Source organism: Pongo pygmaeus, chromosome 6 (genome assembly GCF_028885625.2).
Source record: "Pongo pygmaeus isolate AG05252 chromosome 6, NHGRI_mPonPyg2-v2.0_pri, whole genome shotgun sequence".
NCBI lineage: Eukaryota > Metazoa > Chordata > Mammalia > Primates > Hominidae > Pongo > Pongo pygmaeus.
This window is the reverse complement of record NC_072379.2, coordinates 139,653,166-139,667,167: the sequence shown is the minus strand read 5'-3', so window position 1 is coordinate 139,667,167 and position 14,002 is coordinate 139,653,166. Positions and strand designations below refer to the sequence as shown.

Here is a 14,002-nt window from a genome sequence, read left to right as displayed (position 1 = left end):
GAAAATGGCCATACTGCCCAAGGTAATTTATAGATTCGATGCCATCCCCATCAAGCTACCAATGACTTTCTTCACAGAATTGGAAAAAACTAAAGTTCATATGGAACCAAAAAAGAGCCTGCATCGCCAAGTCAATCCTAAGCCAAAAGAACAAAGCAGGAGGTATCATGCTACCTGACTTCAAACTATACTACAAGGCTACAGTAGCCAAAACAGCATGGTACTGATACTAAAACAGAGATATAGACCAATGGAACAGAACAGAGCCCTCAGAAATAATGCCGCATATCTACAACTATCTGATCTTTGACAAACCTGACAAAAACAAGAAATGGGGAAAGGATTCCCTATTTAATAAATGGTGCTGGGAAAACTGGCTAGCCATATGTAGAAAGCTGAAACTGGATCCCTTCCTTACACCTTATACAAAAATTAATTCAAGATGGATTAAAGACTTAAACGTCAGACCTAAAACCATAAAAACCCTAGAAGAAAACCTAGGCAATACCATACAGGACATAGGCATTGGCAAGGACTTCATGTCTAAAACACCAAAAGCCATGGCAACAAAAGCCAAAATTGACAAATGGGATCTAATTAAACTAAAGAGCTTCTGCACAGCTAAAGAAACTACCATCAGAGTGAACAGGCAACCTACAGAATGGGAGAAAATTTTTGCAACCTACTCATCTGACAAAGGGCTAATATCCAGAATCTACAATGAACTCAAACAAATTTACAAGAAAAAAACAAACAACCCCATCAAAAAGTGGGCAAAGGATATGAACAGACACTTCTCAAAAGAAGACATTTATGCAGCCAAAAAACACATGAAAAAATGCTCATCATCACTGGCCATCAGAGAAATGCAAATCAAAACCACAATGAGAATGGCGATCATTAAAAAGTCAGGAAACAACAGGTGCTGGAGAAGACGTGGAGAAATAGGAACACTTTTACACTGTTGGTGGGACTGTAAACTAGTTCAACCATTGTGGAAGTCAGTGTGGCGATTCCTCGGGGATCTAGAACTAGAAATTCCATTTGACCCAGCCATCCCATTACTGGGTATATACCCAAAGGATTATAAATCATGCTGCTATAAAGACATATGCACACGTATGTTTATCGTGGCACTATTCACAATAGCAAACACTTGGAACCAACCTAAATGTCCAACAACGATAGACTGGATTAAGAAAATGTGGCACATATACACCATGGAATACTATGCAGCCATAAAAAATGATGAGTTCATGTCCTTTGTAGGGACATGGATGAAACTGGAAACCATCATTCTCAGCAAACTATCGCAAGGACAAAAAACCAAACACCACATGTTCTCACTCATAGATGGGAGTTGAACAATGAGAACACATGGACACAGGAAGGGGAACATCACACTCTGGGGACTGTTGTGGGGTGGGGGTAGGGGGGAGGGATAGCATTAGGAGATATACTTAATGCTAAATGACGAGTTAATGGGTGCGGCACACCAACATGGCACATGTATACATATGTAACAAACCTGCACATTGTGCACATGTACCCTAAAACTTAAAGTATAATAATAATAAATTTTTTTTAAAAAAAGTAGGAAAGATATTTGATAAAGCTTTGTGGTTAACAGTATTTTGAAATATATTTTCAATTTAATGTAATATGTATTATTAGAGTGGAATTATTAGCATATCAGAGCATTAACAAATATGAATAACCCTAGTTACTATATTGAAAAGGTTTCCTTTATAGACAAGAACAGATAAAGCTGGATTTGCTCATGCATTCAGCAAACATTTGAGTACCTACTCTGTATCAGGACTAAAAATAATAGATTTTTAAAGATGAATAATCACAGAATTTGTCTTACAAGAATGGTGCTCCCATCCCTGGGGAGAAGATATGAGCAAGGAAATAACACTGTGAAAATAAAATATGAAAAGGGCTCAGGAACATTCATAAGACATATATGAAAACTGTAACTTGGAAAGTTGCCACATTAATACTTTTTAAAAGTTTTGCTAATGAATTAGTCCTGATTAAAAAGAAATGATCCTAGATAGTCTCCAAGATAGTAAATATTTTAATACTTCTCAATTAAAAATCCTTTTCTACTATTGTGGACCTGTCCAATTGACATGGTTAGAGTTACCAGGAATTACATTGCAATCTACTCTGTACCACTAAGCCTAACATGGTGTTTGTCATTTTCTAATATTTCATATAATTGACAGTAACATTTTCTGTAAATATTATATTACATAAATTTTGTGGCTGAAGTGGCAAAAAATGATATATTCAGGAAAACATTTAATGCTTTTTATTTGCCAATTTAAAATATTTTTACACATGAACAAGTAATTATGGTTATGGCACACCATGCCACAGACAGTTTGCCAATTATATGACTCAGAAATCATTTAATACTTTAAGAATCAACATTAGTTTCTAAACTAATGTCGATTAGGAAAATATTGTTTTCCTATACAACTTTCTCTGGTTCCATTTATTAGAGCTTAATTTTTTATAAGAATACTCATAACTGTGTTGCATTTCCACTATTTAAATATATGTTTTAGAATATTTATTACTTAAATGATAATTAGAAATGTTATTTGTAAATATTTTTATGTAAAAAATGCTTCTAAACCTATATTAAATATATAAAAACTGTAAGAATATACTGAAACTTAGTCATATAGGTCAAACTACTTGTCTTCTAATTGTTCATTAAAACTTGAGATAAAAACTAAAAAAAAAAAAAAAAAAAAAAAAAGTATGCCTTAAGAGTTGCACAATGGCCCCTCCACACAACTGCCCAGTCCACGGGAGCTACTTCATAAATTGACTGCACTGATCTCTAACTTCTGTCCACTCAGGGCAAGAATCCACTGCAGTGGACAAAGGGCAAGAGTTCACAGGAACTGCCGACACACAGCTAAGACACCAGCTGAGACGGCGGCTGCACAGCGCTGCAGCTAAGGGTGAGCTCTGAAGTCCTCATCTCGCTGCCTAACAGTCTGTGATGCTAAGCAAGTAACTTCATCTCTGTGAACCTTGCTGTCTTCATTGATAAATGGAGCTAATGCCTATCTATGTCAATGGGGTACCTAAGAGGATCGGCTGAAAGGGCACTAAACCACTAAGCGTGGGAGTTGGAAAAAATAATAATCCATAAAGGGTAGTTGCCATTATCAGAAAGATCCAGGCCGGGTGAGGTGGTTCACACTTGTAATCCCAGCACTTTGGGAGGCTGAGGCGGGTGAATCACCTGAGGTCAGGAGTTTGACCCAGCCTGACCAATATGGTGAAACCCCATCTCTACTAAAAATACAAAAATTAGCCAGGCGTGGTGGCGGGCGCCTGTAGTCTCAGCTACTTGGGAGGCTGAGACAGGAGAATTGCTTGAACCCAGGAGGTGGAGGCTGCAGTGAGCCGAGATCACACCATGGAACTCCAGCCTGGGTGACAGAGTAAGACTTGTCCCCTGCCCGGCTCTCACCACCTCTCCACCACCCCACCCCCTCCCCCAAAAAAAAAAGATCCATAACTCCATTCTCATTCTTGACCAAGCCACTTTAATTTGTAACTTTAAGGTGCAATACGAAGTCGATAATCCTTGAAATTCTCACCTGGCTCCTGCAGGAAAACAAAAGTAGAAAGCTTTAAGTACTTTTATATTCACTAATTCAAATCCATGATTCATTTATTCAATTATTCAAGTATTTATTGAGCACCGATCATGTGACAGCCTTGTAGACGAAAGAAGCAAATCACCCTTCCTCTCTCGAGGGTTTACAGTCCAGTCATTAAAACAAATTTGTTGGCCAGGTACACTGGCTCACACCTGTAATGCCAACACTTTGGGAAGCCAAGAGGTGGATCACTTGAGTCCAGGAATTTGAGATCAGCCTGGGCAACATGGCAAAACCTCATCTCTACAAAATATACAAAAATTAGCCAAGAGTAGTAGTCCCAGCTACTGAGAAGGCTGAGGCGGGAGAATCACTTGAGCTCAGGAGGTTGGGGTTACAGTGAGCCATGATCACACCACTGCACTCCAGTCTGGATGACAGAATGAGACCCTGTCTCAAATAAAATAAAATAAAATAAAATAAAATATAAAATAAAATAAATATAATTAAAATAAAAGCATGTTAAATAAACCCCTAGGGGTTTATAGGGAAAGGGAACCTTCTTAGTACCTCCCTTTTTAAAGAAGAAAAACTCTTGACTTCCTGACCTGGAAAATGAAAAAGCCATAACCCTTTACTGTTTAAAGAGTTAGTTTTCATATAGTTCTATATAGTAATACTCCCATATGCTGGATCTATTTAAATGTTGAGAGCAGGACACTGTAGTTTTGCAGCTACGTACTGTAAGCTCCATCTGTCCTGTTCACCACTGTAGGCCTGTGCTTGGCACAGAATTGGTCTTAATATATCTTTGATCAGTGGATGGATAAATGAAACCCTAAAATTATAACCTAACTTAGGAAAAAAAATTTTTTTTATTATACAATGGGCCAGGTGCGGTGGCACATGCCTGTAATCCCAGCACTTTGGGAGACGGAGGCAGGAGAATCATTTGAGCCCAGGAGTTCGAGACCAGCCTGGGCAACATAGTGACACCCTGTCTCTACAAAATAAAAAATGTAAATAAAATAAAACATACAATGAAAAGGAAGAAGAGACCAAAGCAAATGTGAAAACTTAAGGCAGAAATCAGATACATGGCCAGGTGCGGTGGCTCACACCTGTAATCCCAGCACTTTGGGAGTCTGAGGTGGGCAGATCACTTGAGGTGAGAAGTTCGAGACCAGCCTGGCCAACGTGGCAAAACTCTGCCTCTACTAAAAATACAAAAATTAGCCAGGCGTGGTAGCATGTGCCTATAATCCCAGCTACTCAGGAGGCTGAGGCAGGAGAATCACTTGAACCTGGAAGGCAGAGGTTGCAGTAAGCCCAGATCACACCACTGTACTCCAGCCTGGGCGACAGAGCAAGACTGTCTCAAAAAAAAAAAAAAAAAAGCAGATACAGGACGTGGTTAACTCAGCTTCATGCTGTTAGAATATGCAGTTTTTTCAAGTCCATCATAGGCACAAAGTAAAAACTAATGTTTATGAAAAAAGGCAAATATGACATAAAGAAATTTGGAGCACACCCACTTGTACAGAGTGAGGCTGAGTCTACACCTTCAGTCTTCATCATCAGGAGGGATACCTAATTCTTCATCTGTCCACTTGGAAGGATCAGGATACGGGAAGTGACCCTGGTGACAACGATTTAAAAGAAAGAAAAGTCAAGAATTTACATTCTGTGCAACTAATTAAATTGTTAAATAAATCTTGGAAAGAAAAAAAAACAATATGGCTCAGCCCCTGACCACAGGAACGAATTCTACTTTAATTATTCGATGGCCCACCTGTTCTTTAGTCTGTTCATTATATGGGCTCTGGTCTGAATTTTAAAAGCCTCCCCATTTGGAGGTACCAGCCTAAGCCAATGGTACGTGTTTGTGATAGAGGGAGGGTAGCGGGAAGTGGAGGCAATAGGTTTCAAAGGTTCCTGACATCCTGGCGAAGTCCTGGCAAAATATGTTTCCAACTCTCCTAACATTACTGCTGTGAAATGGAGAAGCCTCAGGTGGACTTCCTCATCTTCTATCCTGATCTAAGGGCTTATCTGGCTGCATCATCATCATCTCAGGCCTAACAGCTATACATACTGTACATACTCCGGACAGCTGACCTACAGTGAGGTAGGGGCACCTCAAATAGTAAATATGCGGACAGCTCACAGACACCCAGGCAGCTCCTTACTGAAGGACAACGGCACAGAGAAGTTCTAAGAGAAATGGGATATGAAGCAACCTGATGCTTCTAGAACTTACATACTGCTTAAGATTTTTTTCCTATCCTGGAAACAAACCCAAATTTACTACAATTCAAAGTATCCTGGATAAACAAGCACAGATTTCAATGTCTTAAAGATGTAATTTCCCAAAGAATGTTCTGCAAATTGTGGTAAAACCTCAGTTGAGGCTAATGATATGTTAGAAAATCACTAAAACTGGCCGGGCGCAGTGGCTCACACCTGTAATCCCAGCACTTTGGGAGGCCGAGGCAGGTGGATCACGAGGTCAGGAGATCGAGACTATCCTGGCTAACATGGTGAAACCCCGTCTCTACTAAAAATATAAAAAATTAGCCGGGAGTGGTGGCGGGCACCTGTAGTCCCAGCTACTTGGGAGGCTGAGGCAAGAGAATGGCGTGAACCCAGGAGGCAGAGCTTGCAGTGAGCCAAGATCGCGCCACTGCACTCCAGCCTGGGTGACAGAGTGAGACTCCGTCTCAAAAATAAATAAATAAAATAGAAAATCACTAAAACTAACTTCCCTTCTCAAGACAAATTAACTCACATCCATCCCACCCAAACCTGGCTGCCCTAGGCCTCTGGACAGACTAGAAGACATTCATCATTTAAAGGAATTTAAGTGTGAAACCTAACCTACCAATGAACCGCTAGTTCAGAAGATAAAAGAATTCATTTCTGGCCAGGCACGGTGGCTCACGCCTGTGATCCCAGCACTTTGGGAGGCTGAGGCAGGTGGGTCACTTGAGGTCAGGAGTTTGAGAGCAGCCTGACCAATATGGTGAAACCCCGTCTCTACTAACAACAAAAAAAAAGTAGCCAACGTGGGGGTGCACACCTGTAGTCCCAGCTACTCAAGGGACTGAGGCACCAGAGTCACTTGAACCTGGGAGGCAGAGGTTGCAGCGAGCTGAGATTGTGCCACTGCACTCCAGCCTGGTGACAGAGTGAAACTGTGTCTCAAAAAAAAAAAAAAAAAATTAGCTTTTAGTCTCCCTAAGATGGCAACCTAACAGAAACCATAAGAAACAGACCACCTAAATATACATCCTCGTGTAAAAAAAAGGTGAGAAGATAACATGTTTCATTAAGTAACAGGATTCTTGTATATACATATGGACAAAGTGGTGGCAAAGGGCGATGTCCAGACAGAAAAATGGTCTACAACAGAAAAATAAACAAGCTATTAATACATCCTCCCTCCCCCACCCAAAAAACGACAAGCGCTCTTCTCCTGCACTTACCAGCACCTCTTCTGAGTCATGCCAAAAGCGCCAGAGAATCCAGAACCACATGAGTCCGCTGAAGAACTCGCTCTGGAACACCTGGGATCTGGTCAGCTGGGGGAACTGTCTATACTGGGGCTCAAGGTGCACACCACCACTGGCACTGCAAGACAAAACAACATGGCAGACACCATGCTACATTCTCAAAGCGTTAAGTCATCCAAAACTACTCTGAGTTACATCCTAGAACCAAAGCTAATGTTTCTCATCGCCACTGAAATATAGACAGAAGTTCACAAGCCCTTGAAATACTCACTTTTTACTAAGCTTGCTTCATGTGTAGCAGCAAAAACTGACCAAAACTGACAAGAGGCTAATTTTGGTTTTCAATTAGTGAAGATTCATTATTTTGCACTAGAAATTTGAATGCGTTGATTATGGGGTGCTAGCCCCAAAGGTTTTAGTTAAGGGACTGTGAACTTGTTAGTAGGTCACTAACTTACTCAGAAAAATAAATTAATTTTGCTTTGTTTAGCTATCTACTTGAGAGGCAAATTATGTCCTCTGCCTATTACAATCTTTATTAAAAAGACAACTATATGGGAGAGAGGACTCGCAAATCCCATTAAATATGCTAATGGCTCTGAACAAAGAACTTTCAACAATAAGTTTGAATATGTGTTTCTTTTTTCTTCTTTTCATTCAGACACTTGACAAGTTGTGGCACAGAGTCCATAAGAGTCATAGTCAATTTATTCAGTTGGAGTATAAATATTATATGTTGCATCTAATTTAAATTATTTGCACCTACTGGGGCTATTCCTAAAACCTATTCAGCAGCCATACATATGCTAATACACAGAAGTAGATAAAAAAATTTTAAGAGAATTCCTATATAAAATATGTTTAACAATTTCATTTAGGTAAGAATCAGCTTGTAAACCATATTCTCTTTTGTGTAGCACAGAAATTCGTACCTGTATGAAAAGTGCATTAAAATTTCTTGTCTTCATAATGCACAGATTTATGAACAGTAATATGGCAGTGGTTCTTGAGACATGTTAGCTAGGACTGTTTGTTTTCTGTTTGTTTGTTTGTTTGTGAGAGTCTCACTCTGTCACCCAGGCTGGAGTGCAGTGGAACAATCTTGGCTCACTGCAACCTCCGCCTCCCAGGTTCAAGCGATCCTCCCGCCTCAGCCTCCCAAGTAGCTGGGACTACAGGTGTACGCCACCATGCCCAGCTAATTTTTGTATTTTTTTAGTAGAGACAGGGTTTCACCATGTTGGCCAGACTGGTCTCGAACTCCTGACCTTAGGTGACCCACCCACCTTGGCCTCCCAAAGTGCTGGGATTACAGGCATGAGCCACGTGCCCAGCTGTTTTGTTTTTTTTAAAGATAGGCTCTGTCGCCCAGGCTAGAGTGCAGCAGTGTGACCTTAGCTCAAGCGATCCTTCTGCTGACTAAGCACCTCCTGGGCTCAAGCAATCCTCCTGCCTCAGCCTCCCTCCTAAGTAGCTGGGATTACATACAAGTGTACACCCCCACACCTGGCTAATTTTTATATTTTTTGTAGAGACAGGGTTTCCCTATGTTGCCAGGCTGGCAGACTGTTTTTATCCTCTCCCACTCTAAAAGACGACTGGCAGTTATTGAGTGTTTACCATGTGCCAGATACCACACTAAGCATTTTATAAGTTTTAACTCATTTAATTTTCATAACCTTATGATAGGGCCTGTAATTATTAATGATTTACCAGTGAGGTGCTATGTGATGGCAAAGCCCAAGCTCCTGCCTACAAACACACACCATTAAAAATTTCCTCCTTTTATTAATCAAAGACATAACTTTTAACTAGAAGTCCAACCAGCATGATAAAACCAACATTACCACATTGAAATGATAAATTCCATTTTTTTTTCTAAATAGTCATCCAAAATTTAACGCTTTAATTTGGAAGGCTTTATTTAAGGTATTAATAACTAGTTATGAATAAGGTGATTTTTATTTTTTGCAGATGTGTGTATATATGTACTTTAAGTATCATGTTTAAAAGGTCCTACCAAATATCGCCACTTTACAACTTGAATGACATAGCATACTGTTTCTGTAATGTCCTCATATACCAATTATATTATTCATTCAGTATCTACCTGCGCATATAGATACCACATTATGTAACTAAACCATGCAGGATCATTCAATATAGTATAACAAGAGCCTTTTTTTTTTTTTTTTTTTGAGATGGAGTCACGCTCTGTCACCTAGGCTGGAGTGCAATGGCGCCATCTTGGTTCACTGCAACCTCTGCCTCCCAGTTCAAGCGATTCTCCTGCCTCAGCCTCCCGAGTAGCTGGGATTACAGGCATGTGCCACCCCACCCGGCTAATTTTTGTATTTTTAGTAGAGACAGGGATTCATTATGTTGGCCAGGCTGGTCTCGAACTCCTGACCTCAGGTGATCCGCCTGCCTTGGCCTCCCAAAGTGCTGGGATTACAGGCATGAGCCACAGTGTCCAGACAACAAGAGCCTTCTTCTTTGATAGCTTTTTGATACAATCTAGGTATAAGTGCCCAGCAGTAAAACTGATTAAAACAAGATTTGAAGGCCGGGTGCGGTGGCTCACACCTGTAATCCCAGCACTTTGGGAGGCTGAGGCAGGAGGATCACCTGAGGTCAGGAGTTCGAGACCAGCCTGACCAACGTGGAGAAACCCCATCTCTACTAAAAATACAAAATTAGCTGGGCGTGGTGGTACATGCCTGTAATCCCAGCTACTTGGGAGGCTGAAGCAGGGGAATCACTTGAACCGAGGAGGCGGAGGTTGCCGTGACCAGAAATTGTGCCACTGCACTCCAGCCTAGGCAACAAGAGTGAAACTCCGTCTCAAAAAAAAAAAAAAAAAGATTTGAGTAATGCCGATGCCAGCATTATAGTTCAAACCCATCTTAGCAGCTCCCCATGCTTCGTTATTGCTAGAGTGACATGTTGTTTTAATTATAACCTGAAGTAGGAACTGCAAGGTAGAAACCTTTTGGAACAAAGATTTGAAAGACTGCAATTATGTCACAGGAACAATGACAACGATTGCCATGATTAAGGAATGCAAAGACTCAACACCTAATTCACGATGTTATGTTCCAAACCAGGTTATGAACTGCATTGTGGCAAACTAGACACCCTGAACAACCCTCCAAATTAAACAACTGTGCTGCTAGATGAGATTTTTAAGATTTTTACAAACATCACTGACCAGGCACAAAAGGAAGGAATCCACCAAGAGCAAAATTCAAGTAAAAACAAGGCCTGGAAGCTAAGCAATCACTGACGCTGCCTTCACCAGGAGCCCTTGAACCTCCACCAGGATAGCTACATGAGGTGTGGGGAAAGAGACACAGCCTGGGGCCCACCCAAGGTGGGAGGGCTAATGACGAGATCGCTAAATAAAGCTGCAGCCCGATATGGTAAAAGGGTGAACAAGAAATAAACCTCCCATGGACAAGGGAACAAGAATTTGTTATCAGAAGCCAGCCCTCAGGTAGATTTACACCCAAATTCACACTACCTGTGTTGGACCTGTGTGGACCAAAAACCCCAAGCCGAGAATTTAATGTGAGCCTGAATTGGGGTGGCGCCCTCAAGAGACAGAGAAGCACTATCTCAAAGAAGTTCCAGGGAAAACAAGCTCAAGATCAAAAAACATGAGGAAGTAAGACACTATCAGCAAGTCCTGTAAGAAGGAAAGAGAATGGGGAAGAAACAACATCCAAGGAAATAATGGCTGTTCCAACTTCAAATGTTTGAGAGTCAAGTTTAAAAACAAAAATGCACCGTTAACTGTTAGTTACATTTTTATTTTTATTTTTTTTGAGACGGGGTCTCACTCTGTCACCCAGGCTGGAGTGCAGTGGCACGATCTCGGCTCACTGCAACCTCTGCCTCCTGGGCTCAAGCAATTCTCCTGCCTCAGCCTCCCCAGTAGCTGGGATTACAGGCGCCCACCACCATGCCCAGCTAATTTTTGTGTTTTTAGTAGACATGGGGTTTCACCGTGTTGGCCAGGCTGGTCTCGAACTCCTGACCTCAGGTGATCTGCCCGCCTCAGCCTCTCAAAGTGCTGGGATGACAGGTGTGAGCCACCACGCCTGGACAAAGTTACATTTTTAAAACATAAATCAGACCACATTACTTTCCTGCTTTAAAACTCCAGTGGCTCCCTGTGATTCTTAGAATAAAATCCCGAGTCCTCCAAAGCCCTCTCTAATCCGGCCCCCACACTTGTCCCTGTGACCTGGTCTCTCCCACTCTTCCCCTACGCTCCACTCCAGCCTGGCCTCCTGCCAACCCTGCGGGCTCTGGCCTCTCCACCTGATGCCTCCTCTGCCCTTTTATGTCCACCGGGCTCTTCCCTTGAGTCTCTGCATGGCTGACTTCTCATCCCTCAGGTCCCGCTTCAAATCACACTCCCAGGCATTCCCACGCCGTCCCCAAATACAATATCCCTTCTACTCCCACGCCACGCACTCTCCATATTAATCTCCAGCTGTATTCTCTTCATAACCCTTAACAGTACTCAAAAAAGGTCTGTCTTTTCTACTTGTCTCTACTCTCCAGAATGTACACTTCATTCTCTCTCTTGTATTCTGCTATATCCTCAGCACCTAGAAAGGAGCAGGGATATAGAAGATGCTCCATAAACATTTATGCACTTAATTATCACACACTCTGAAATAAGTGTGTGTTATGAACAAGCCAATACCTCTGGGAAGATCGGCATTCCCCCATCTCCTCATGCAGGATCAAGGGCTATCGCTCGTGGCTCTCCATCACTGTCTTTGCCCAAGTCACACAGGGCTTTGCCTTCTGCCCACCCCACACCTGCCCCAGCTCCAGATTCTTAATCCACGTGGGACTTCAGGCAAGTCACTCCTTTCATTTCCTGGGCCTCAGTTCCTTAATAACAAAAACAGTTAAAGAATACTTGTACGGTCCTTAGCAGGCACCAGCAATTGTTTTAAACACTTTAGTGAGGCCAGGCGCAGTGGGTCACGCCTGTATTCCCAACACTTTGGGAGGCCGAGGCTGGAGGATCACTTGAGCCCAGGAGTTAGAGGCTGCAGTGAGCTAGGATCGCACCACTGCACTCCAGCCTGCGCGACAGTTAGACCCCATCTCCTAAAACACACACACACAAACACACACACAAACACGCTTTAGATAACAGTAACTCATTTAGTTCCTTGCAAATGGACGCTAAATGGGTGAAGAAACTGAGGCATTAAGAGAATAAGAAACTTTTCCAAGGTCCCACAGCTGGAGTGTGGCAGAGGTGGGGTTTGAACCCAGCCACTGTGGGGCCAGAATCCAGCTTGGAATCACGACCCCACATGCCTCTTGGTAAAGTGTAGCTGATGATCTAAGGGACCTGGAATCATCCATGACTCTTTTCCAGTCCTGCTCTTACGGAATCTCTGCACACCACTAACTCGGCTTCGGCAGCTGCTCCCTACCTCGCCCCCCCAGCCCTCCGCCCTCCGGTCTGCGTCTCGGGCCACCTCGCGCGCGGCTCTGCCTGTCACTCTCCTAAACGCCGCGGCTGCCCCAGCGTTGGCTTCCGGTTTTCTTCTCCTCTCACCCGACGGCACTCTCTCTGGGCGGTCGCCTCCACTCCCTGCAGCCAGAGTGATTTTTCAGCATTAAAAAGCGGCCACGTGACGTCTCTGATTAAAGGCTGCCGAACCGACTCTACCCTAAATTCCGCAGCCAGGCACCGGGACCCTGGACCGCGCCCTCCCTAGGCCTCACCGCCGCCGCCCCCCGCCTCGCTCCAGGAGCGTCCACACCCGCCGCGCAGGCTGCTTCCTCCGCCTGGACCGCCCGCGCCGGCGCCGACTCGCTCAGCCGGCTCCGCATTCACGCGTGCGTCTCCCGAGGGCAGGCGGCCCCTAGGACCATGACGGCCCCGCACATGGTGTCCCATCTGCCCAGCGAAGTCTCTCCCTCTCCCTCCGCCCAGCGGGGTCCCTCTCCTCGAGTCGCGGCGTCAGGAGACGGGCGGACTACAGGTCCCAGCATGCCTCGGGACGCGACCTCTTCAGGCGCCCCAGTCAAGGTGAGAGCGTCCCGGAGGCCCGCGCTGTCCGCTACAGGCCGGCGAGGCCCCCATCCCCAGCCCGACACTCACTGGCGGACTCCACCATCTCCAGCAGTCCGTGCGCGGCCGCTTCTGAAAAGGCGGCCTCCAACGCGAGCGAAAGACGCCAGCCGAATCAGAGCGGACATGCTCGCCCGCGTCCGCCCCGCGGTCTCCAGCCGCCTCGCCCCTGCCTACTTCGCTTCCCTGGAGCCCCGCCCCGCGCCTCCCGTGACGTCACGGAGTCGCTCATCTCCAGGAGTGGGGGAACCGGCAGACGCTCCTGACCCAAATTAGCTGTGGGTCCTTTGGCTGCAGGAAACCTCTCTCCCGAGAGCAGAGCCCACGCATAACTTATGGTTGCTGAGCTGCCCCATGCCTTCTGAAACAGCTTGTTGGTTGCCCCTCTGATCCTGTAGGGCTCTCCCCCTGTTCTGCCCCTCCTAAAACTGAGTGGTGTATAATTCTTTTTTTTTTTTCTTTTTGAGACAAGGCCTTGCTCTGTCGCCCAGGCTGGAGTGCAGTGACACTATCTCGGCTCACTGCAACCTCTGCCTCCCAGGCTCAAGCGATTCTCCTGCCTCAACTTCCCGAGTAGCTGGGATTACAGGCATTGCGCCAGGCTAAATTTGTACGCAGCAATAGATAATGCCACAAATGGCTTGATTCGATCCACTGGCTTTAAGGCTGTGTTGGCATAGGCTCAGGGAGGAGCCTGCTGTCTTTTTGTCCCTCTCCCGCCTCCACACTGTACCTGATGCGCA

The 14,002-nt window shown here is 44.2% G+C and overlaps 1 protein-coding gene across 1 annotated transcript; it reads right to left on the bottom strand.

The window, feature by feature from the left end:
• Nucleotides 1-3,555: 3,555 nt before the first annotated feature.
• NDUFB2 (NADH:ubiquinone oxidoreductase subunit B2) lies at nt 3,556-13,463 on the bottom strand. The gene is made up of 4 exons (XM_054496834.2): nt 13,290-13,463; nt 7,121-7,265; nt 5,171-5,274; nt 3,556-3,639 (listed from the first exon to the last, which is right to left on the bottom strand). The coding sequence occupies exons 1-3, from the start codon at nt 13,385-13,387 to the stop codon at nt 5,200-5,202; spliced, it is 318 nt and encodes a 105-aa protein (XP_054352809.1). The 5' UTR covers nt 13,388-13,463; the 3' UTR covers nt 3,556-3,639; nt 5,171-5,199.
• Between the last annotated feature and the right edge of the window lie 539 nt (nt 13,464-14,002).

What these genes read in the sequence shown, in the direction of transcription:
- NDUFB2 (XM_054496834.2), bottom strand. Translation starts at nt 13,387, where the DNA reads ATGTCCGCTCTGATTCGGCTGGCGTCTTTCGCTCGCGTTGGAGGCCGC. An exon ending in GGAGATGGTGGAGTCCGCCA is followed by an intron (nt 7,266 to 13,289) that starts GTGAGTGTCGGG and finishes TTTGTCTTGCAG; the next exon opens with TGCCAGTGGTGGTGTGCACC. An exon ending in ATGACTCAGAAGAGGTGCTG is followed by an intron (nt 5,275 to 7,120) that starts GTAAGTGCAGGA and finishes CGTTGTCACCAG; the next exon opens with GGTCACTTCCCGTATCCTGA.